The 23,382-nt window shown below is 41.0% G+C and overlaps 4 protein-coding genes and 1 long non-coding RNA gene across 8 annotated transcripts; 2 read left to right on the top strand and 3 right to left on the bottom strand.

Moving 5' to 3' along the window:
• Nucleotides 1-1,768: 1,768 nt before the first annotated feature.
• LOC115728940 (zinc finger AN1 and C2H2 domain-containing stress-associated protein 16) lies at nucleotides 1,769-4,470 on the bottom strand. Its single transcript, XM_030659342.2, has 2 exons — nucleotides 3,978-4,470; nucleotides 1,769-2,838 (listed from the first exon to the last, which is right to left on the bottom strand). Exons 1-2 carry the CDS (start codon nucleotides 4,074-4,076, stop codon nucleotides 2,044-2,046), a joined length of 894 nt encoding a protein of 297 aa, XP_030515202.2. The 5' UTR covers nucleotides 4,077-4,470; the 3' UTR covers nucleotides 1,769-2,043.
• Nucleotides 4,471-5,213: 743 nt separating this feature from the next.
• Nucleotides 5,214-7,275, bottom strand: LOC115728950 (40S ribosomal protein S2-4). Of its 2 annotated transcripts, XM_048286144.1 has the most exons (3): nucleotides 7,064-7,275; nucleotides 6,555-7,027; nucleotides 5,214-5,594 (listed from the first exon to the last, which is right to left on the bottom strand). In XM_048286144.1, the coding sequence occupies exons 1-3, from the start codon at nucleotides 7,209-7,211 to the stop codon at nucleotides 5,433-5,435; spliced, it is 783 nt and encodes a 260-aa protein (XP_048142101.1). In that variant the 5' UTR covers nucleotides 7,212-7,275; the 3' UTR covers nucleotides 5,214-5,432. The 2 variants fall into 2 exon arrangements, with proteins under 2 accessions (XP_048142101.1, XP_030515214.1); XM_030659354.2 differs by having other exon boundaries at nucleotides 6,555-7,275.
• A 4,614-nt stretch (nucleotides 7,276-11,889) lies between these two features.
• LOC125312583 lies at nucleotides 11,890-14,040 on the top strand. Its single transcript, XR_007196622.1, has 3 exons — nucleotides 11,890-12,076; nucleotides 13,163-13,165; nucleotides 14,029-14,040. It is a non-coding gene; the product is annotated as an uncharacterized LOC125312583 (long non-coding RNA).
• Nucleotides 14,041-16,709: 2,669 nt separating this feature from the next.
• On the top strand, nucleotides 16,710-17,114 carry LOC115732742. Its single transcript, XM_030663430.2, has one exon. It carries the CDS (start codon nucleotides 16,740-16,742, stop codon nucleotides 17,040-17,042), a length of 303 nt encoding a protein of 100 aa, XP_030519290.2. The 5' UTR covers nucleotides 16,710-16,739; the 3' UTR covers nucleotides 17,043-17,114.
• A 291-nt stretch (nucleotides 17,115-17,405) lies between these two features.
• Nucleotides 17,406-22,682, bottom strand: LOC115732656 (probable cellulose synthase A catalytic subunit 8 [UDP-forming]). 3 transcript variants are annotated; one of them, XM_030663344.2, is made up of 11 exons: nucleotides 22,345-22,682; nucleotides 22,046-22,227; nucleotides 21,612-21,878; nucleotides 21,170-21,515; nucleotides 20,937-21,074; nucleotides 20,535-20,660; nucleotides 20,213-20,425; nucleotides 19,855-20,122; nucleotides 19,286-19,488; nucleotides 18,783-19,133; nucleotides 17,406-18,553 (listed from the first exon to the last, which is right to left on the bottom strand). In XM_030663344.2, the coding sequence occupies exons 2-11, from the start codon at nucleotides 22,156-22,158 to the stop codon at nucleotides 17,969-17,971; spliced, it is 2,610 nt and encodes an 869-aa protein (XP_030519204.2). In that variant the 5' UTR covers nucleotides 22,159-22,227; nucleotides 22,345-22,682; the 3' UTR covers nucleotides 17,406-17,968. The 3 variants fall into 3 exon arrangements, with proteins under 3 accessions (XP_030519204.2, XP_030519211.2, XP_048142042.1); XM_030663351.2 differs by having other exon boundaries at nucleotides 22,357-22,682; XM_048286085.1 differs by having other exon boundaries at nucleotides 22,046-22,682.
• Between the last annotated feature and the right edge of the window lie 700 nt (nucleotides 22,683-23,382).

Below are 23,382 nucleotides of genomic sequence, written 5' to 3'. Positions count from 1 at the left end.
AAAGAATAACTTAGGATAAATCTGTTATAAATATACAAATTTGAAGTTCTTTGTGATTTTAACTCTTTTGAAAAAACAAGATAAGAAAAATTTAAGTGTTACGAGCCATGAAAAAATTGGAACTCGTTTTTCTCGAGACTTGAATTTGACAAACAGTAGTGCTAAAAAAAATTTGACAAACAGTGAAGAGGAAAAATCTATTTAAACGCATCATTGATCATAAAGTTCGCCGGAACACATATTGTATATATTTGTGGTACACTTATAACATCATATTTATCGTGCACCACGTACGTAAGTACTTTTTTTTTTTTTGGTCGAACTGGATAGTCGAATACCAGCAAAGTATTTCCTGTTATAGTAGAAAATCCATTTCTTTTTTGGAATTCTTTTTTTTTTTTGTCTAATCTTTTTTGGAATTCAAATTGTTGAAATTGTGAGCAGTGCCACAGTAATCTTTTAAATCATAATCAAGTAAACTCTGGAGATCAAGATAAAGATGTATTCAATTTTGAGCTGTGTGGAGCCTCAATTAATTTATAAAAAAAAAACCATCCAAAATCTTTTTTTTTATTATCCAAGCAGAAGAAAAAAAGAAGCGTTTGAATATTTCTGGACGCTACACATGCCTGGTCTTTATCAAAGTGATTGAACTCGTTTGGGATGAGGCAAGAGCTTGTAAATTCAAACTCGAGCCGGGCTAAGGAAAGGAAACCAAAGTGCACCAGACTTGACTGGCCCCAACATAAGGAGCTTGTTCATCTGCAAGCCATTTGAAAAGTCCTGTACCAGAATTAGGAAAAACCCTTGCATTTCACTCGGCTACCTCGACCTGACACTACGTGCATTTAACAACACGAACTCGTGCGACCCCAGCGCATTAGGATGCCCGACGCCGAGTTGGCATCGCTAACTCATTGGATCAGGTGATCCGCCTGTCGCCATTTTACAAAGCAGGAGGAGCTTCCAAAAGGCAAAATGGGTTTGATTGCTTGCTGTTCCTTAAAGCAAACTCAAGCCAGAAAATACCAGAGAAGAAGGTGCAAGACTATAAAAAGAGTTAAGAGAGCGAGAAAGTCATCCAGCTATGGAAACCCAGCATCACAACTGGAAGCACTTGAGTGCATCCAGGCTCATAATCAGGAGAGAAGTGGGCGATAAAAAGGAATGGACAGTGGACTGGTCAAAAAAAGAGCTTGATCCGATTCATAAGCAACAATCATTTCAGTGTGAAAATCATTCCAACAGCTACAGGAGCACACTTCACTGTTTCCCTAAAGTTTGTGACAAATCAATGGAGCTGAGCTGAAAAGGCATGCTCAGTACACATCTGCAATGAGTTTAGAAACATCAGTACACATCTGTCAATGTTGCTCTGGATTTGAGATTTGCGAAGGAGAAGAATGTGCATTTCAATGAAAAATTGCGATGACATGGTCCAGAAACTTCTCTCCTGATGCGATTGAAAGTACCGTCAAGGCCGCATTCTATTACAGAAGGATGAAATGCTTGGAAGCAAACATAAAAATAATGGGATCACGTTAACAAGTACCCAAAGAAACCTCGTAATAGCTAAACTTCAATTGTCAGAATACTCACGTATGACGAGTAAAATCACCATATAGAATAACATTGCAACATTTCTGTATTTGAGTAGGGCGCTATTTGACAGAATCTGGGGACAAATTGTTTCTCAGCAAGACTGCATTGGCATGCTTCTCTCTCTCAATTTCCTCATTGGACAGAAAAACATCACTGAAGGGAAAGCCACAACAAAGAGTTGTTTGCATGACTAAGAGAGAGTGGTTCACAATCAGAAAGCTTGAAATTCTTTCTATTTTCCCACAACTCCACCTTTCCTCTTGCACATCCTCTCACAGATATCTGTACACTTGCGGAATAGTCATGAATGAGGCCTCAGACAAATAGGTCCGCTGCATTCAAACAAACTGAACATTCGCCAATAATTGAACGATGAAAAGAATTATCTCCAAAGATCTGCCATTGACATGTCGCTTTTGTAACATCACAAAGAATAGCTTACTAAGCTGTTGAAGTACCACCATGATCCCTTTCAACATGTTCCACAAGAGCAATGGGATCACGAAATCCTCTACTGCACTTGGGGCATACATCAATTGTGACCTTTCGAACAGGAGCGCGGTTACCGCTGCTCTCATGGACTTTTTCCACATGTTCTATGAGAGATGTCACATCTGAAAACTTTGCACCGCACTGTGGGCACTCCTCTCGCTGCCTGCTTCCACTTCCACTACCACCCCCACTAACGCTGCTGCCACTCTGCCCTGCCCCGTCCTTCGCAATTTGCAATGCTCGGTTTAATTCATTACTCAATTTTGCCATGCCCGCTTCTGTTGAGGCTCGAACCGTTGAAGCAGCATTAAGAATGCTCGCCGTCCACTTGGAAGATGTTGCTGGAGCTCCACTTGATTTTGAAACTTCCTTTTTACTCCTGTTCAAAAAATTGACAAAGGGGAAAGTAGTCTCGAGTTTTTTTGGACCTGCACAATTGTGGTCTGGACCAAACCGGTGCTTCAAGCAGTGATCCCAAGTGCAGTCTTTGCACTTAATTGTGTTCGAAAATGTAAGGATCTCCCTGCAACCAGGTACAGGGCATTTTCTCTTCTTTGTGACTTTGTCATAATTCGAGGGGTCACACTCTATATTCACGTGGGACTCCCAAGTAATGTTTGGGTCTACATCGGGATTAAGCCGGACACCTTTTGCACAGAGAGGACAGATAACAACTGTGACGTCTTTCCTATCAGCTTTCGGACATCGATGTTTGACGTAGCTCCGGTGCTCCAGACAGAATACCTACGACCACATACTTTCATAAATCAGATGAATGCACCAAACCAAAAGAAGCGATAGATGTGGCCAGTTCACAAAAACCATGCAACTGGTAAGCAATAATCAGAAGAGGGGGACTTATCTTGATTTTTGTAACTAATCCGAAGATGAGAACACAAAACGAGAAAGAAACACATTACATACTGCCAGACTTGTCAGCAAATATCTAGCGAGCAAAGGATCTTACAGCTACACCATGGTAACTTGTCTGATTTCAGAGAATCTTGACATGCACACAATATCTCACGCTGGACACATCCCATCATCTATATATCGGCGTCTAGCTAGTTTGTCCACTGGGTCAGTTCTACCTCAAATGGTTGAATTTCATGATATTTTTAGCTAAGAACAAATAGCTCACGCACAAAAAATATATAAATTAAAACTCATAGTTCAACGCCCAATGGTTCGGTTATTCCACTTCAGCAGTTTATTTCCGGAGTCATCTTCACCTATGACCAACAAGAGCCTACTTCCCCGGAACCAATTCAACATGCAGGCAATTAGCTGTCCCCAGAATCGAGCAAATTCACCGTTCTATGTTCCTTTTCCTACAAGGTATTAGATTCATCCCAACCTTCCCTTTCACTCTTTAATAGGTTTTTCTCACCCCAATGTACAAGATGGAGATCAGTGAGACATTATCTCTGCAAGCAGCTCTTCGATGTGCAAGAAGCTGATTCACCTAGAACCCACTTTTCCTGATCATCCACTTCTCTTCGCATATTCAATTCCGGACCTCCCAAAACCATTTTGCATTGCTATTCGGTACAGCAAACCACACCCAATTTGATAGATTTGCCAATTCGACCAAACACTTCCTGCTTATGAACGAATCAAAAGAGGCTCAACATCGAGCTCCAGCAATTCCGCAATCGCCCGTCGTATCCTCCCGCTTAGCTTCCACGCACCATAATCAAGATAAAGATCAAGACAAGCCACAATCATGAGCTAAGGAGCATCTAAATCCCAAAACAGAGAATCAGATAACCCGCAGGGAGGACGCATTTCCACCAACCCGAAGCCCTTCAAAAAATAAAAATACGCAGGCGAACAGGCGAATGAAAGAGAGGAAACGGGGGGGAAGGGAGCAGAAGAGAGACCTGATTGCAGCGATCGCAAGTGAAGGGAAGGAAATCGATCTGCTTGCAGTCGTCGACGGTGCAGTGCTTTCCCAGATCAGGAAACTCCGGCGTCCCCATCGGAGATCGACGAGCTCCGAAACCGTGACCGGAACGAGGATTCCCGCAGAAACGGAGGCGAAAAGCAATCTAGTCGAAGCAGAAGGGCCTCGGAATTTGCGAGAGCGAACGTGCGACTTCGATTCGGACGGATTTTCGTGCGGAATTTAAGACAGAAGACGGCTCGGTGGTCTTAGGAATTCCAGAAATCCGCGTGAAGAATGGGAGGGAATCGAAACAGAGCGAGCGGAAAGTCGTTGGCCGGTCTTTCTGAGATGGGAGGAATCGGGTCTACGTTTTGCCGTGCCGTACAAAAGACAAGGAGAGACTTAAAACAATCCAGACTTTGACCCCATTTCTGGGAGCTTTCCTCCTTTTTCCCTCTCCCCCCTTCTCCAGCTATACTTTTTTCCGCGGCAAAAGGCGATAAATATAAGGCAACTAACGCACATAAAAATAGAAGAAGAAAGTGTCCCTAAAAGCTAAGATTAGGAACGAGCACGGCCCGATCCCCGAGACGGACCAATGAGGCCGTTCCCCCGACCAGTTTCCGGGCGAATTGTTTCGCACTCTCCGTTCTGGAGAAGTCGGATTTGACTCTGGTAGTTGGAGCTGCCGTGATCAACTAGACAGGGATTTGAGGTTACTCGATGACAACATCCCTTGTTTGAACTGGGACGGCTCCTTTTGATGGAGTGCATACCTAAACCACGCATGACCCTGCGAAAACTAATTTAGTTTGGGATGAGCAGGTAGAATGCTCAACTACTCCAACAAAAATTTCCGCGGTCCAGGAGAAACAAAAACACCCATGGGTCTCTTGCTCATTTTGACCGCATTGAAAAGTTCACTTCCCCGAGTCAATGCTCTCCAGTGTATCGAAGGAGAATGAAGCCCGACACATAATATCTAATTACTAAAACTTGTCAAAAGTTCATCAGGGCCTTGCTAGTTTAAGGCGCGGCAATAACAGAGGATAATGAATCAAGGCACGCATCATTCGTTTCATTTAGAGTGTTCAACTTTGACGTGGAATGTAGCTTCTGTCAAGAATGCAATTCCCCTTTGAGTCGATCATAGATAAGACAGGAATTGCAGGGCAAGATTCGAAAGGAAAAAGATGCAGCGACAAATACAAAAGACCTGCTCTTTCGTGCTGAAACCAATTGAACTGAGAACTTGATGTGAAGCTCTGAAAGATTTTCACAGTATCTGTCTTCAACCCTCGTCAAAATCAACACAAAAAGCACAAGATGGAGCAGAGTTATACCATAAAGGTAACAGCATGTATCTCAGAAGGAAAAACATAACATCTTATCTTAAACAAATTAAAAGTACTAACAAAAACTAGACGCCCTTAACAACCGAAATGCTAGCTCAGGCATCAATTCTCTCAGCATCATCCAAAATGAGTGGCTTCCCAGTGGGCTTAGCCAACATATCTGTGTACTCCTGGAATGGAGATTTGTTGAATCGGGTTTCCCTCCAAAAGTCCGGAGTAAGGAAGCCGTATGTCTTCAGCAGACAGTCAAAGGTTGCCTACAGACAAGAGCAGAGTGATGTAAAAACCCAATTAACTTCTAATACACAAAAAATGCCTCTCTCGTGAAATGAACATAATGCATCTACTACTACTTCTAGATGGATCTGAGAAAACCCTATAGACAATATTAGTAAGAAACTAGGAAATGCAACAGAATATCAGAAGGCAAACTTCCATAACTGAGAAACATCACTTCAGAACTCTATCGACAAGTTGATGGGCCGCCACAAAGACCACCAATCAACTTGGAAAGGAAGCACAGCAGAGCAGACACAGTTCAAGTAGAATTTTATCCCCTCCAAAAGGCCAACTTTAAACAACCCATCATCTCGGTTAGATTCTACCTTTTCTCTTTGTTTTCAAAAAGTAGATTCTAAACTAAATTCTACTCTCTTTTTTCGATTTCATGCGCTCTGGCTAACACAGAACAAGCCTACACAATTAGAGGAAAACCACGGGCACAATATCAAACTGGAAAATAGATGCACAACCAGTATCATAATCATATTAAACCCCCACATTCAGCATCAGAATTCAGGACATCATCCCTCTCCCCCTCCCCTCCCCCTCCCCCTCCTTTTGTTCTTTTGTCTCCATGAGGCAAAGTACAAATCACACGCTTACGCCAAGTTTGAATTTGCTTTCATGCAGATGATAAACTATAAGAGTTCAGGACCAACCACCTCAGTAATTCCAAAACCGGGGCAAAGCAGATAATACCAGTCAATTTTAATGAATTTGCCTTGACCTTCCCAGGTATAATCCCAGACGTATCAGAGGCAAGGCATGCACCGACTATTCTAGTCAAGTAAACATCTCACAAACCTCAACCACAAAGAAGCTATCGTCATCCATACCAAACTTATCAAACAACTAGCTGAAACCACACCCGGTATAATCAGATAGCGAAACCAATCAATACATCATGACGATAGTTACACGCAAAGCGACCATACCTTCACAAAGTTTCCGAGAGTCTTGGTAGACCCTCTAGACGAGGTGAACACGTCCTCAATACCAGCAAACTGGAGCACCTTCTTCGGGACACGCGCCGCAACGATCCCGGCACCACGCGGCGCCGGCACCATCCTCACCGTGACTGACCCGCACTTTCCAGTGACCTTGCACGGCACAGTGTGAGGCTTCCCGATCTTATTCCCCCAGTAGCCCCTCCTCACAGGAATCACGGAAAGTTTGGCAAGAATTATGGCTCCACGAATCGCGGTCGCGACCTCCTTGCTGCACTTCACTCCTAGCCCCACGTGGCCATTTCCGTCGCCGACGACCACGAAAGCCTTGAACCGGGTCCTCTGACCGGCGCGGGTCTGCTTCTGGACTGGCATGATCTTCATCACCTCATCCTTGAGCGATGGCCCGACCAAAGTGTCGATGATCTGGTACTCCTTGATCGGTAGGGAGTGAAGGTAGATTTGCTCCAGCGAGTGGATCTTGCCTTCCTTCACGAGGCGGCCGAGCTTGGTGACGGGGACCCACTTCTCCTCCTCCTGGCGTGGCGCTCGGCGGCGGCCACGGCCTCCACGGTCGCCTCGGCCTCCGCGGCCGCCAAATCCACGACCAAAACCACCACGGTCGCCTCCACCTCTCTCCGCCATTTTGTTCTCCGGTTCGCGAGGTAGCAGTGTTGAAGCAAATGAGCTAGGGCTTGATGGATGAAGAAGAAATTGGGAAGATATATATATGGGTGTGGCGCGAGAGCTAGGGTTTAGTAGGGGGCCTTTCGGAGTGTTTGGTTGCAAAGTTGTACATATCTCAGTCTTAACAAATTATACTTTCAACTATGACTGAGCAAAAAAATCGGGATCCACCGAAACCAAATCAGACCGTACCCAATCAGCTGATTTTGAGTAGTTCCCACCGGGTATCGATCCTCTTCCAATTTGAATTTGCTGGAAGTACCGATTTGGTTTACGATTTCAAATGAGAACCACCCAACCTGACACAATCTATTTATTTATATAGATAAATATATATTTTTAATTCGAGCTATCTCATGTGAGGGCTACTCCATGAATGCATTCCTTCCATATCATATCTTTCTATTTTTAGCTGCATTTGTTTTTTAATATATATATATATATAAAAGAACCCCTTTGTGTCATTTTTGCAATGAGATTTGCAAGGATAAAGATGAAGCCGAGGCATGGTTCAGTGACTTGAAAGAATTAATTTCTTGATGTAGTCATAGGAAAGTTAGAGGAGAATCAAGAAGTGATGGAATTCCATTCTGAAGTGACCAGTTCCAATAATCCATTCGAGAACCGGACCGAATCTATGGTCCATTTTTCGGATGGATCCATGTAATCGATCACTTGGTTCACGATCTGCTGAGAAACGAAAATTGACGTCGTAACAAAATGAAAATTTAGGCAAGTCTTGGATAATTTCCCTATGCTTAATTTGAGGGCAAAGCAATTGGCACAATTTAATGAGCTTGCTTCCTAATCTCAAAACGCGACGTCGATTCATTACAACGGAAGTTGATTGCTCTTGTAGAGTTTGTACAAAGAGCATAAAATCTTGTCGCCTTTGTTGAAACCTAAATTTTGATTTTCAGAAATTCATTCATTATTATCGCATAAAATGAGAATTAGTCATAGTTCTCACAAAAAAAAAAAAAAATTTCTCATGCATAGGATATTTATTTTCTATTAGTCATGCATTTTCATTCGAGCCATAGGCGAAGCAATTGAACTTAATTTGCCATGCGACTGGACCAGACTCGGTTGAACGTTTCCAATCAAGCATGAGGAGGTGTGCCGAATTTGACAAGAGGGCTTGAACCTATTTTCAAATTTAATTCAGCCCATTTATGCTCATTTAAATGTTAAAGGCTCTTAATTAAGTATTCATTTAATTAATTAAAGCCCAATTTGAGCCTAAGATTGTACAGTTAAGCTTGCAAGAGCGGGAAATTGGGCTAGCCCGTGACAATTCCTCTAGTGGAGGAAATTATTGAGAAGTTTTAATGAGATTGGACTCTTGGAGATCAAAATTTTTAATCCGATGGTCATTAAGGAATCCTACTTCAACTAGTATTAGATGACCCTAGTCTATAATTACCACGTTAAACTTAGGGTTCAGAGGAAGCCGATGAATTGTCACACACGGCCACAAAAATCAGAGACGCATCTCCCTCCACGAGGACTTCGTCGACTTCATCAATACATGGTCACGAGCAACAGGGACAATTGGGGAAGGACGTAGAGATTGCTAAAACGATGGAATTTGTCGTCTTCCTAGATGATCTGCACATAGAAAGAATTTTTCCTTAGTTGCATGAGTTTTGTTTCTTGTCGTAGGATTGTTCGTTACTAAGCTTTCAACGCAAATCTGAATCAAGAACCATTGTAGCTCCACAACGAGTCGTTGCCGAGAGTGACCATCAAGAAGCTCTGCAGGTCGTCGAATGTGAGCTGTCCGTAGACAACAGCGATCAATCGTCCCGAGTCGTCAGCCGGTCCCCTGTACAAGCGTGATCCACGAGTGTCCCTAATCGCAAGACGATGGCCCATCGATCTTCTTGTTCCGAGACGAGAAGCTAATTCTCGGAAGTGTCTCTAGTATATTTCTACCAAGAGTCTTGGTTCTCGCTTCTCAGATACCAAATTATTTCTCGCTTGAGTTTGACTTTGCAGTTCTACATATTAGAGAACAATTGACACAAAAAGGCCAAAGGAGCAAATCGCCAAAGGACAACTGAAGGAGTTCATGGACAGAGGTTCCTTTCTCATAGGACCCTTGCCTTCAGACCTTCACCATCATGATCCCATAAAATATGGCAAATTCATGCTTCCCGTTTAAATTCTTTATTGTTTTCTCTTGGTTACCCACTGACTATGATGAGAACTTTCAGGGTAGAAGCCGAAAGTGTGCGGGACAAACCCTGAAAAATTTCAACACGTATAGAGCAAGGGCTAAATCTTGGTGCATCCGCTCATCAAATTCATGCATTAAGGCTGCCGTTTCAAGCTCGCACGATCACCCCCATTCAGCCTTTGTGCCATGCCCAGTTCGTGAGTTTGTTCAAACTCATCCAAAGCCACCTGAGTCCTCCACCGTTCATCCAAGCTGCTTCCTGTTTCAGCTTTCTGTTTGGATGCAAATCAGCCCTCTTTAGTGGTAAAAGAGCTTCTTTTTGTTTTGATTCTCGAGACTTCACAAAGTTACTCATATTGTGTTAGAATTTTGACGATTTCGGAGCCCGATTCGAACCAAAAGGGGACTGTTTCGGGCAGATGTACAGCTTGTGCGTGTGCAGAATTTTAGCTTGGGAAAAGGTAATTTTTCTTAACCTTTGATTGCAACTTATACTTGTTTACTTGGAAACTTGCATATTTCTTAACTTTTACGAACATACTTGAATTGCAATTAAAGACGAAAGTTGAACCCTTTTTGATCTAGTTTTGCTCAAAACCGAAAATTACCAATGGTAGGATGAAAATCTGATTTGATTGTGAAGATAACTCATTCATGAGATAGGCTGAATTTTCGTGATGTTCTTCAGAATTGCTTGACATCAATTAGAGAATATATTTTCTCGAATAAAATTGTTCGTCATTGTGGTGATCTAAATTGGATTGGGAAAAGATCATATTTTTCTTTTTGTCGAATTAAAAAATCAATTTTCGGTAATAAATTCTATCATGGCCAAATGTCACATGTTGGAAATCCTTGCTTGAAATTCCCATGTTGGTTGGTTGACGTACCTTATCTAGTGTTATGGATAATAATCTATAATAATCGGACTTTATCTAATAGCTAAGATTCTCTTGAAATTGGATAATGTTGGATTTGTTATAGGTAAGATTTTGATCTCGTTAATTATCCGTAGCATTTGAATTGGTTGATTACACATTGGATGATCATTCTATCTTATCTCATGCAAGTTTTTTTTTATGTACTCGATTAGAGATAAGATTTGATTTGGATTGAGTGTTATCTGAATTTTTTTTTAGGGTCATCTCAAATCAAATTTTCCAACCTTAAAGATAAATTTCTCAAAATTAAAATTTGATCAATTTTAGAGGAGGAAAGGTGGTTCCCCAATCTCATAATTTCGGTCACCCCTCTAAATTTTGAAATTTCAAACTCAATTTTTTTTTTTTTTTTTTTTTTTTTTTTTTTTTTTTTTTTAATTTGTTATAAAGTTTGCACAATTTTAAACAAACATGCCCATAATATATATGCTCCGCTATGTTCCTAGATCCTTCGGAAAAATTAAATTGCATGCCTTAGCCATGATCTTGTGGAATGCGATGGTGATTTAATATAGAAATTCGTATTCTGCCCTTTGGTAAAAAGGATGTTGTTTTTCTATTCTCATATCCCTAATCCGGCTTGAATTCTCGAGGATGTAACGGATAAAATCTTACTCAGCCCAAATCTTGGGAATGAGAGGATTTGAAATCGGAAATTAAAGTTTTTTATTTTTCTATTTTTGTTCAGATTCTTTATTGCTTTTGAATATTTTCCTTTATAACCAAAAATACCAAAGAAAACCATCCTCTGAGCGCTTAATATATGGTCTTCATGTCACATTTTTCCAATTAATCATCGAATTCACATCGATCAATCGGAAAGGCTTTTCATGAAATGGTACAAAGGGCATTAATTTTCAATTAGCGTAACCAAGTCCCGACTCATTCTCTCGTTGTAGAGATAAAATAGTTCTCGCTATTTTATATAGGTTTCTAATCAACCTACGTAAATGATTGGTGGTCGATTAAATATTTTCTCATGAATAAACCTAAACTGCGATTCGGTAGGACTTGGAAGTATCCGAATTAGGTTATTTGATTTAATTAACCTAATAATTTGTTAGCCTGATTTTTAGGTCACGACAACCTTCGGCCTCATAATTGATCCAAGTATGAACTCAACAACAAGTCCCCAATTAAATCATGTCTGCATTTTCACCCGAGCCTACCTTTCGGGCTCAGCCTTCCCCTATCTAAACACATTTTCCCAAGCTCTAGGACACTAGAATTGTTGAAAAGTTTCATACGACGCTCACTTTTTTGCAAAAAATTTTGTCGCCACAATTAAGTACGAAATCGGAGAAACGTCTATTATTTAAGTGCCTTTGGCGAGAATTTTCAGCCAAAAATATCACATTTACAATGAAAAGAGTAAGATGAATTGATGATTTTTTTTTTATTAAAATCAGTCATCGTGGACATACTAAAAAATGTCGCACGAGTCGACGTGGCCGGCTTGCCCGAAAAGAGTAAAATGGATTGATATATATAAAATCAATCCTCGTGGACATCCTAAACAATATTGCATGAGCCGGCGTGGCTGGCTTGCCTAAAACGATGTCGCACAACTCTCGGGAGCAAAAACAACATCGCATATGTCTCACCTTGAGGAAATTCTTGATGGTTCACAAAAAGGAACAAAAATGACGTCAAAATACAAAGAGCCTACAAATGGACGTGAGCCGACGGAAGATTAGATGGTTTTTTAAATCATATCACGCGTTGTTTCGCATCCGTAGGAAATTACAAATAACAAATAGGTAATTATGTACCTTGAGAATGAATAGAAGTTCCAAGATCGAGGGAGCTCAAGCATTAAAAAGCTTTCCTTCACTTGGGCCCTTTTTGTATGCGATCCGTATGTAAGGCTCTTTTACCGCTCCACATGAAGTAAGATGTCTTAGTAAAGGTTCTTATTGCTTGCATATCATGCATAATAGCATTTGAAATTGGGATTAAAACCAGGCCAAAAAAAAAAAAAAAACTTTCATTCATCATTTGCATTGTTAAAATTTAAGCTCAATTTTATCTTTGAGTGAAACTTTTGCGAGCCTCCACTCAAAAAGGGGTAGTTGTTGACACTTAAATTTTGAGTTCTTATTTAATCATTTATGGCATAAAAATTAAGGTCTAACATTAGTCCTTAGCAAAAATGTTAAAATCATTTTCACATAATTATTACTTAGATTAGTTTATTTTAGCATGTATTTACATTTGCATTTGAGTCAGACCGACATTGGATGAACTTGATTCAATTTGGATTAAGCTCGCAACAATGTGAAAATCAATCAAGCCGATATTCTCCATGTGGTCAAATATCACGAAGGATTGTACGACATAATGGGATCTCGGGGCATGGAATCTTTGAAAAAAAAATGATGATAATGAATGGGGGCGTGAATCAAGAGGGAAGTGGGCAGAGGCAGTTAGAAAAAGAAAATATAAAGGGATGTGATCAGATTTGTTGAACCAGAATTGATCTTCAAAAGATCTTAAACAGAAAAGTTTTTTTAAACATTCAAAAGGAAAAGAAACCCGCTAGTCTAAGGGCTCTTCGATTCACGTTCGGCGGGGCTTTCACAGTGTTATAGTGCAGAAAAGTCAGGGAGCTCCAGAGTACCATGGAGCTTCGTCCAGTGGGAGGGTTGGTTCAAAAAGGGAGCTTCGTACTGTAAAAAAAAAAGAGGAGAGTCGTCCAGTGAGGTCCGCAAAGAAAAGTGAGAGCTTCGACGAAAAAAAAACGAGAGCTTGACAACCGCGCACCACACAGAGAGAAAGAGATCGAGGGAGTTGTTTCATATAAAAAAAGAGAGAGGGAAAGTCAGTGAGAGTTCATGAAATGGTGGTCTTCGTTCATGCTCTTGAAGGAATATCACGAAAGAGAACCTACGAGAAGAGCACCGTTTGCTAGCGAGGATGAAATCCACGATCTCGTTCCTTGACGAACCACTACGGCTCGTTGAACCACCGTCCAGCATCATGAGCCACGCCATTCGCTATCTTGGGTCGCTCCAATCCGAAGCCCGTTGGTCCCAGCTACCACCTTTTTCGGACCCCAAACTCGATCTTAACGTCCTCGTGAACCATAATCCTCTTATTTTAGTCATGGTCAAGAAACTAGTAGTTGGCTTTCCTCCTCAGTGCAGCTTTTTCTTAAAAGCTCTTGCCATAAAAGTCTCTCAGTGCATTCACAGGAAAGGGAAAATTTTGTTGCCATCAATTTTTGGCACAACTCGACGTGGTCAACCACTCGAGAAGTTGAGGTCCCCGAAGGCCAGTGACGACCGTGAGAAGTCCCGAGGAATCCCGAGTCAAACGTACCCTTAGCTGCCGACTCAAAGTTAAAATTCGGTCGTCCAGCTTTGTCTCCAAATTAATTCGATTTCTTAGAAAAACAATTTGTTTCAGGTAAATTTCCTACCTTGGAGTTTTGAATATTTTATTGCTTATCTTGGAATATATTTGCATATTTTAAACATATCTTGCATATCTTACCCATATTGCATGAAAGTAGATTTCTTTTAAAAATACAAGTTGATTAGGAAATTTTTCTTTTCCTAATCCGCAACTTGCTTGTGAAAGTAGATTTCTTTTAAAAATATAGGTTGATTAAGAAATTTTTCTTTTCCTAATCCGCAACTTGCCACACAAGCAAGGATTTGAGTTCAATCGTTAATCGTAGGATTACGAATTAAAGATTGACCCAAATATTCACAAAATATTTTAAAAAATCAGTTGAAATATCCACTTGATTGATTTGATTGGCATGATATATTTAGAATGAATATTCTCTTGCATGATATTTAAAATTCTAAAAGATATTGCATTGCATTTTAGATAAAAATTGCATTCTTAAATTAAAATCACATAGATATTTGCACGTTTAATTTAATTTTAGAATAAGTTAATTTAGATTTGCATTCTAGGATAGAATCAACATATTTGAGTAGATTTTCATATCTAAAATAATTTATCTTTAATATATTGGGGATTAGGCAAACTTAAACCCTAAAATATGTAAGATAATTATCTTTAGGCATATTTTTATTTAGGGTCATTCGTTAATCCGAAAATACAAAAAATAAAATAAGCTTTATATGTCATTTGCATGCTAGGTTTAGATCATATAGAATTTGCATGTTTAGGTCTTCAATTAATTCGTAAGTCATGTAGTCAATTTAATTAGACCGTAACAACATTTGTACAATAGTTTCATTTAATTGCATGTCATCTAGGTTAGTCATATATTAGTTAAATTAATTTCATATGCATGCTTAGGATTTCCTTGCATTTAATTTAATTCATTTGCATCTTAGATCAAATTCATGCATTACATATAGGTTAGTCTTTATCCCATTAAAAAGCGAAAATTCAAAAGTGAGAACAATTTGTCTTGGCGTATGCTTCCCGCAATTACCTTGACTTCTGGATGTTCAATTAATTGATTGTGCAATCGCAAGATAACCTTTATTAGTAACTTAGATTAGAATCGATTAATGTTGCTTGACAAAATTCATTTTCATGAAATAAAATGGTACCGAAATGGTGTTAGAGTAATCTAGCGAAATCAAGTCCCCGGACTTAGAATCTCTAGTTCGTAAAAGTTAGGTTTCTAATCAACCAACCAAAAACGATTAATGGCGACTCCAATTCAAATATCTTTGCATGTTAAGTTGCGATTTGGTATGGACTTGGGAGAGTTCGAGTTATGTTAGTTAAATAATTAACCTAATAATCCATTAGCCTAGAATCTTCGAATTTTAGATCACAACATATGGCCTAATGGGTCCGATCTTAAAAAAATTTGTAGGCACTTAGCTAGTGGTTGTGTTGACCTTATGAAAAAAAAAAAAAAGAGGGCACAATTGAATCAAGGCCACTAATTTGATCACTCTTCTTTACCTATAACGGTTAAATTGGAATGCAACGAAATCTCGTCCTTTCAATAGATTTCGACTTCAATGAAAATTTATAAAAACACGATACACCTAGAGAATCACAAATTTTTTTTTTTTTTTGTCAAAAAGAATCACGTACTTCACCCCCATTTAAATGCCTGAAGATAGTGACAAGGAGGGAAAGATTCCGATGATGAGAGAGGTGATATCACGCTCGTGACTCGGCTCTGGAGCTCAGCACTCACCAATCCAACCTTTACACGTGGCGGCTTACGTAGGGGCAAATGAGGGAAATGACGTTGGAGAACAACACTTATTTTCCCGCAGGGAGTGCCAAATAGCAGTCCAAAACCCACCGCTGACATGTCAGACGCTATTTCTTTGTTTGATTTTTTTTTTGTACACGTCAATTTATTTTTCTGTTACTCGAAATATGGTACATAAAATAGATTTTGAAAAAGAAATAACGAGTTAAAAAAATTATTTTTTTGTTTCTGCAAAACAAAAGGAGAAATAATGTTAATAAGCTCGGTGTAACCCTACAAATGAATTCCCATAGCCAAATTTGTGCCATTAATACCGACAAAGATGCGGACTCTTCGCAATCTTCAACTCGCGTTCCATTTAATTGTGAAATCATCCGACATTGCAAATTTTATTCGCTTTTTTTGGCTGTTGTCAATTTAAGTGGTATATAAATTTAAAAATAAAAAAGGGTAATCGATGGGGATGGACATATTGGCAATGGCGATTTGACATGATCTAGACACAAAAAAGTATTACTATTTTTCATCGGTTTTAGTATTCTTTTCGTGCCTCTGGATCAGTCATATCTTATAAGCAGCAAGAACAATGCATGTACCAATGATAACTGCTTAAATTGAAACATTATATATTTTTTAAAAAATAAATTGTTGATAGAAAAAACAGTTGAGAATAAATTTATCGCTAATATATCGGTTTGAGATTTACTGTTGTAAAAAAATAAATTTAAATAAATTTATTTTATATGTATTGATTTTTTTTCATAATAAAAAAATAATTTTAGATAAAGTTATCATGTGAGTAATCCCAAAAATTTATTCGTGCAATTTTCCGAGAACAATGCCGTTAAACCTCTTTTCTTTTTCCTCGTCCTTTCTCTGCTTCCATTTTCATCTCTCTCTCTCTCTCACTCCTTTCTCGCCATCTCTCCTTCTGTTGCACGCACGTTTCAGCAGTAAACAGTTTCAGTCGCATCACTGTTCAGCATCGTCTTCTTCATCACATGCACGTTCTCAGAAACTCCGTTCGCTGAGCTCGAGTCAAGCTCTCGCTCGATCCCTCTCCCTCCGTGGCCCCTCGCCTGTCTTCTGCATTTCGCATCTCCTCCGCGACACAGAAAGAGAGACAGAGACAGAGGCAGAGACAGAGACAGAGACAGACAGAGCCCCCCCCCTCCCGGTTTACGCCCTCCGCTGCCCCGATGGACGACGGCCAGTGCAGGCCGTTCCCGAGACCTCCTTCTTCCCCTCTGGTGGCTGCGGAGCCGGGACGATACGCGCCCCGGTCCATCGAGACGCTGGTGGTGGTGCTGGCGGCGATCACGATCATCGGCGTGGTCGCGGGGATCATAGCTCGCCTGTGCGGAGGGAGGCATTTCGGAGGGAGCGGAGAGAACGACATCGAGGGCTGGGTCGAGAGGCGGTGCAAGAGCTGCCTCGACGGCGGGCTACCGCCGCCGGAGCCGAAGCCGGAGCCGGCGCCGGAGCAAGCGGAGAAGAAGTGAAGCGGGACTGCTGGGGAGACTGTGAGTCTTAGTCATTTTCCATTTTGTCGTGTTTCTTGCTTTCTTTGTTCAAGAAGATAGAAGGGGTAAAAGAAAGAGGGTAGGTGGTAGTACTAGTGATTAGTATTAGGGCTTGAAAATATATATGAATGGGGTTGCAGAGTTTGTTCCGCTGAGCAAAGGCGAGATATGGAGATCCTTATGTCGACTTGTGATTGATCATCGAGCGAATTTACTTTGAACACTTGAGTCCCCCAAGATGATTCGATGTTCGAAACTCCTAACGGATGTTCGAATACAGGTGATCTCCATCCATTTATCAGTTCGAGGTTTTAGGTTGGCCTTTTCGGCATGGAATCGGAGTCGGGTTTTGGCTAAAGAAGGGTATTTTATTTCCTTCATTTCTTTGATGGGAAGGACAGCAACACTAAAGCCTCCAAGTCCATAATACTCATAATATCTAATCATGTTAGCTTTTCCAAAAGCTATATGCACTGTAAAACTTTCTTGTGACCGTTGCTTCTTTTTCTAGCAGAAACAGAGGAAAGGGTTTCATAGCTCATCATTTGTAACTCCAGAATGAAGAGGCTGTCAGAATCACGCTAATAAATAGAAATTTTTCTAGCAGAAACACAGAAAAACGTCTTCTTGCATAACCGATGACTGTTCGTTTTGCATCACTGCAATGCTTATATGTCCGAGTTATTGTCGGACAAAACCAAATTTTACCAAAGATCAACACTGAAACTTGTCAGCAATTCAACTGTATAAAGCCAGGTATACGTTTTTTGTATAAGATCAACAAATCAATTGACTCACTAAACTCTAGACAGTTAAAATTTACTCATGTAGCCTGTTTGCCGAACTGAACGTGTGTGACAAAAAACTCCTGAACACACTCGGATTTGTGCAAGATTTCATGGTCTCTAGCAGTTGATGCCACACTGCTCGATACTTGGGCCGACCACCCGGGTTGTAAAAGGATTGATGTGCACCCAGAGCAAGGAAAAGATAGAGGCCAGCAGAATCGACCACACGATGACGATTGTCGGCACTCTGTTCTGGTTGCTTGTTAGTCCTTTAAGGAAGGGATAGAGATGAATAATCACCCAGAAAGCAAAGAACAGCTTGCAGAACAGCACACTCCAAACATGATGCCCGCTGCTGATGGCGCTAGAGACTCCGGCAACCAGTCCGATCAGGTTTATGAGTAGGAGGGTCGTTGGCGGGATGAGCAGGCTGGTCCATTTGAATATGTACAGCTCGGAAAAGTTGGTCTCTACGTTGGGTTCTTTAGAAGGTGCGTGGATACTGATGTCGATTCTGGTGAGGACTTTAAGCAGGCCCTGGAAAATAGCAAACAGGTGCGCCGAGACACCCCCTATTACCCAGAACTGTTCGGTACTCCACCACTCGTCAATCCTGACCCCGCTCCATCTCATTTCTAGTATGTTGGTGGCGATGATCGATAAAAAAAGTGAGATAAAAGAGATAATGCCTATGATGCTGATCTGCAGTTGGAGAAAAGAAACAATAAGCTACAGATCAGGAGCATTAAGCCTCTATTTACGCGATGTTTTCACGATCCATGGAATTATATCATAGATAGTTCGTCAATTAAACTCAACGATGTGGTTTCAACAGATGGCAATTTGTGTGGATTCAATACGTGATATTTTACCAACAGCTACGTCTTACGAGAGCCAGGAGAAGTCACAATCCGATGCATACCAAGTGTACCTGTGGGATTATGAACTTTCCAGTGAATAGACAGACAGCCGGCAATGTGCAATATGCAAGCAGCGGGATGGCCGTGAATGGATAAACCGTGGCATTGATATATGCGAGCCTTTGAAGCAATTTCAGCCTCCCACCGAAGCCATACCAAATGGGGCAATGCCGGCTGAGCAGCACCTGAACCGAACCTTGAGCCCAACGAAGAACTTGATTGAGACGATCCGACAGGTTATTGGGAGCGGACCCTTTAAAAGCAGCACATTTCGGCATGCAATAGATCGATCTCCAACCACGGGCGTGCATCTTTAGTCCTGTCACGAACTCCTCTGATGCAGAACCGTAGATCCATCCTATCTGCGGAAATTGCATGAAAGTGAAGATTTGGTCACCACAACGGTAGATTCCAAACATTCTAGGAATATTTTGATTTTGTCTGTACTGAACCAAAAGCTCATTTCATCTTGAAGTGTTTGAAACCGCCATAGAAGCGGGTGATAGAGGCATACTTCGCTTCCCCATTTGGTGTTGTCTTCGTATCCGCAGCTAATAACTTGAATGGCTTCTTTGAGGAGAGTTTCTGGCGATGCGAACTGAGAAACGTCCCCTGTTTCAAGTAGTATTGACTCGATGAAGCCGTACGATTGACCATACCATTTCTCCAGACTCAAGTGTGACATGAGCTGCAACTTCTCATCCTCATATCCATCACCTACACATAAAAATTTCACGGATGATCATTGTCTAGCCTCATTAGCCTGAGACAACCTTAACATTCATCTTCAAGTCAATTTGCATTTACTATTTCATGGATGATCATTGTTTAATTGACGAGAGCCTCCATCCGAATTTAGGGGAAATCTGAATATGCAGGCCTTAGAAGTTTCGAACTAAACTGCATTTTCAGATCACTTCTTCAACATCCATGAGAAAGTACGATCCAAAAGGAGAACAAAATCGATAAGAAAGAACACTACCCTGAACGTTTATTTACAGCTCGGCGATAAAAATGAAGTTTTCACAATAGTAAGCGAGAGTACTTATAATATACTCTTTAACAGGAACTGCATGAAACCACCTTCTATCCCTTCTTGAGGATGTTCTAGATCGACTGTCAGAGCATTAGGGTCCGCATTTGTGCTTGAAATTTTCATTTTCTTGTCAGTTCTCTTTTTTGCTGCGCAACCCTCTCTAGGTGATCCTCCAAAGCAAATTGAGAGAATTCCTTGTTTTCTCTGTTTGATCTTGCGCGGAGCCTCATAACCATAAAGAGCTCGCCTGTTGAAAACACACCCGGTGCCCACGTATAAGGGGCCCTGAATGCCATCTAAGCCTCTCAAATTTATCTGAAATCGAAAGAAGGCAGTCAGGGAGCGCATAAAGAAGAGAAATCATGACTAATGGACTCCATAGGAAACAGAAGATGGGGAACTTACATCGAAGAAAATGGTGTTGCGGTTAGCATAGCGATCGTTCTTATCTACCCCATTGAAACTCAGGGGAAATTGAACATAACAAGCTGACTCTGCATAATTTGGATCCATCAGAAAGCACATTGCTTCCTGCAATGCCTTGCTGTTGTTTATGTAATGGTCGAAATTAAGATTTAACAAGAAAGGTCCGTTGGTAAGTATTCCCGATACACGAACCTATCAAAAGGTTGACACCCGTCAGTTGATTTAATCCCTAACTAAAGAATTGCAACTAGCACATAAAAATCAAGGTAGGAAAGTTTAAGCTTATGCAATTATGACTTACAAGTGTGTTCAGCGCACCAGCTTTATTGTGATGTCGAAATCCAGGACGCTTCTCGCGAGACACATAGATCAGCTGTGGAAGCTCATTACCATCGGCATCGTGTCCTCCACTATGGCCTAAAAAGACCTTCAGGAGAACAAGAGCGAAGGAAAAAACATTAGCTGCATTACAGAGTTACAAAAGGGAGAGTAAGATGATCGTTCATTGCTTGGTGGCATGAATTATCTGCCAGTTCGAAGGAGTTTTCCGATCCATAGCAGGTTCAGCGCAACTCTTAAATGCACATTTGGAAATTATCATGTATATATTGGTTGGCATCCTTAAATGCATAGTGAAATTTATCAACACAACACAAAGGTGACATTAGTGCAGGACATATGCGGATGGAACTGGAGGACAAACCTGGATCATTCCCGGATGATCACGCATGTTATTTCCAGGCCACGGCGTGCCGTCTTTCATGACCCATCCTTCATCTGGAACTTTCCTTGCCTTTGCCACAAGGCCATTAATCCGCACTTTGAACTCCTCGTATTCTCTCTGCAAAAATTCACAGGTAATTCCAATAACATTGACACGCAAGATCCATGTCACAAGAAAATTTGTTGTGCATGTAGTCCGGAAGAGTTTCCTACTTTCATGGCTCGGCGCTCTTTGACAAAGGACGGATGAATCTTGTTCTTTAAGTAATCCACATTGCACGAGAAGTACTGCTCCGGGGCCCTTGGCTCGATGCTGTACTTCTTGGAAAAGGGAACCCACTTTCTTGCGAATTCGGACGTTTCTTGCAGAGTCTCGAATGTGAGAATGGCAGCTCCGTCATCGGAAACGTAGCAAGAAACTTTTTCAACCGGGTAGTCCACTGCAAGAACGGATAGGACAGTATTGGCCGTAACAAGGGGAGGCTCTATTAAAGGATCGTTGGTGGTGACTACAATATCAACTGCAGCAAGCTGAGACGGCTCTCCTGCCCTGCTATATCTGTGCCAAATTGGTAGCGAAAAAAACTTTTCAGCAACCAAAATCTTAGCAAAGGGAAAACTTTCAATGGACAATGCAAGGAATAAACATCAAAACCTCAGGGCAAGCCTCTCGCCATAGGTCTGGCGGTTGATGGGTTGCCATTTAGGGAACTGCTCCAACATCCAAGACATAGCGAACCATATCTCGCAAACTACAGATACCAACCACAACGTGTAGGCATCGTGAACTGGATTCTTCAGACGGTAGTAGAAGAAGAATCCGACCACCGCAAGGCGCATGACAATAACCATGCGATAAGGGTTAATCCTAGAAGAAGGGATTGGAATCTTCCTAGAAAGGGGCTGCCTCGCCTCGTCGCTGCTGCATTTCAGAAGCAGAAAAATCAGTTAAAGGACCGGCACGTTGTTTTGCTTATATCTCTGATGCATCAATCGCTATGTGAATTATCCTCAAAGGTGAAATTGACATGAACGGAACAAGCAGATGCATTCATCAGGCAATCTCACTGCGAATGCCGAGACACTTACAACAGAGAGCCCTCTGTTTCAGACTCAGTTCCGGCTTTGGATTCAGTCTCATCTCTACATGTGGAAGGCTCATGAACCACACTCTCCGGAACCTCGCTTCCCCGTTGCTTCATCTTCCAACAATCAGTCCACTCTCTCCAGCTAAGACCGGCTCGTGGCGTGCAAAACCCACCACCACCTTACTATTAGCAGCAAAAAGAGGATCAAACTTCAATGTTTCTCCATCAAAACTCGAGTCTAAATAGCACCTAACGTTCATCATCAAGTGTTGAGATGAGCACAAGAACGTGTAAAGTCACCTGTTTCGGCACGTTCCTCGGCCTGACCGTCTCAATCGCTGTCAGATTTTCGAGTGGCCAGACACAAGCATGCAACACAGGGAAGGACTAAACACAAACTTCAACACCCAGAGGAAGGAATGTTCTGCAGACTCTACATGGGATTGTCTGCCTTCCCTGATCATGAACATACATATATATCCATAAGCTCACCATTGCACATTTGCTACTGTTATATAAGAAAGCTTAAGAGCTCCTTTGGTTTCTTGAATCCAAGTTCACATCATTCCAAAAACTGCCCCGTGTCGCCAATCAGAAGCCTCCACTTGCTGCACCAAAGAGAAAAGTGAATGCTTTCTACATTCTGGAAATACACAGCAAGAAAAGTGAGAAAAAGGAATAATTTTTATGGTGACTCTTTGGGTGGGGACTGTGACATGCGTTACTCAAGAAATACATTTATGCTTTTCTGTGGTTTAAAGGAAGCATCCTGTGCTTCAGGTACGTTGTGGTCTTCTTCTTTCTTTCTTCAATAGGATCTGCTTCACGTTTCCATTCGAGAATGACGGCGCTCCTTTCTATTTGCTTAGTTGAAGGAAATCTGATTTTTCAATGTTCTTAGGATTTTTTTTTTTTTACTATCGGATGGGCATGGCTAAAACTAATTTTTTGCTTAATTTGGGCAATTTTTTCCCAAGTACTTGAAATACCGACCTTTCGATTTCCGCTTGATGTTCATTAATTTCTCTTCTAAACACGAAAAACCCAAAAAATAATAATAATAATAATGAGAGAGCTACATTTCCTAGGGAAAAAAGGGCAGATCTAGAGGAGAGGGATAATGGGCATCAATGATAACCATCCAATGGTTTGATTGTGTCGCATTAACGTAAGACAAATTAAATAACTTAAAATGGAGAAAATCAACGTTGGTAATAATGTGGGAATTTGCAATCATCCGCCAAGTGCCCTTGCCCATTAAGGAACACACACTATTTTGCTTAAAAACCAAGTTTTTGCCTCTTAAGAAGTAATAATTATTTGCTTCGTTTTGCAGGA

This window comes from Rhodamnia argentea, chromosome 10 (assembly GCF_020921035.1).
Source record: "Rhodamnia argentea isolate NSW1041297 chromosome 10, ASM2092103v1, whole genome shotgun sequence".
Taxonomy (NCBI): domain Eukaryota; kingdom Viridiplantae; phylum Streptophyta; class Magnoliopsida; order Myrtales; family Myrtaceae; genus Rhodamnia; species Rhodamnia argentea.
This window is presented reverse-complemented; position numbering and strand designations above follow the sequence as displayed.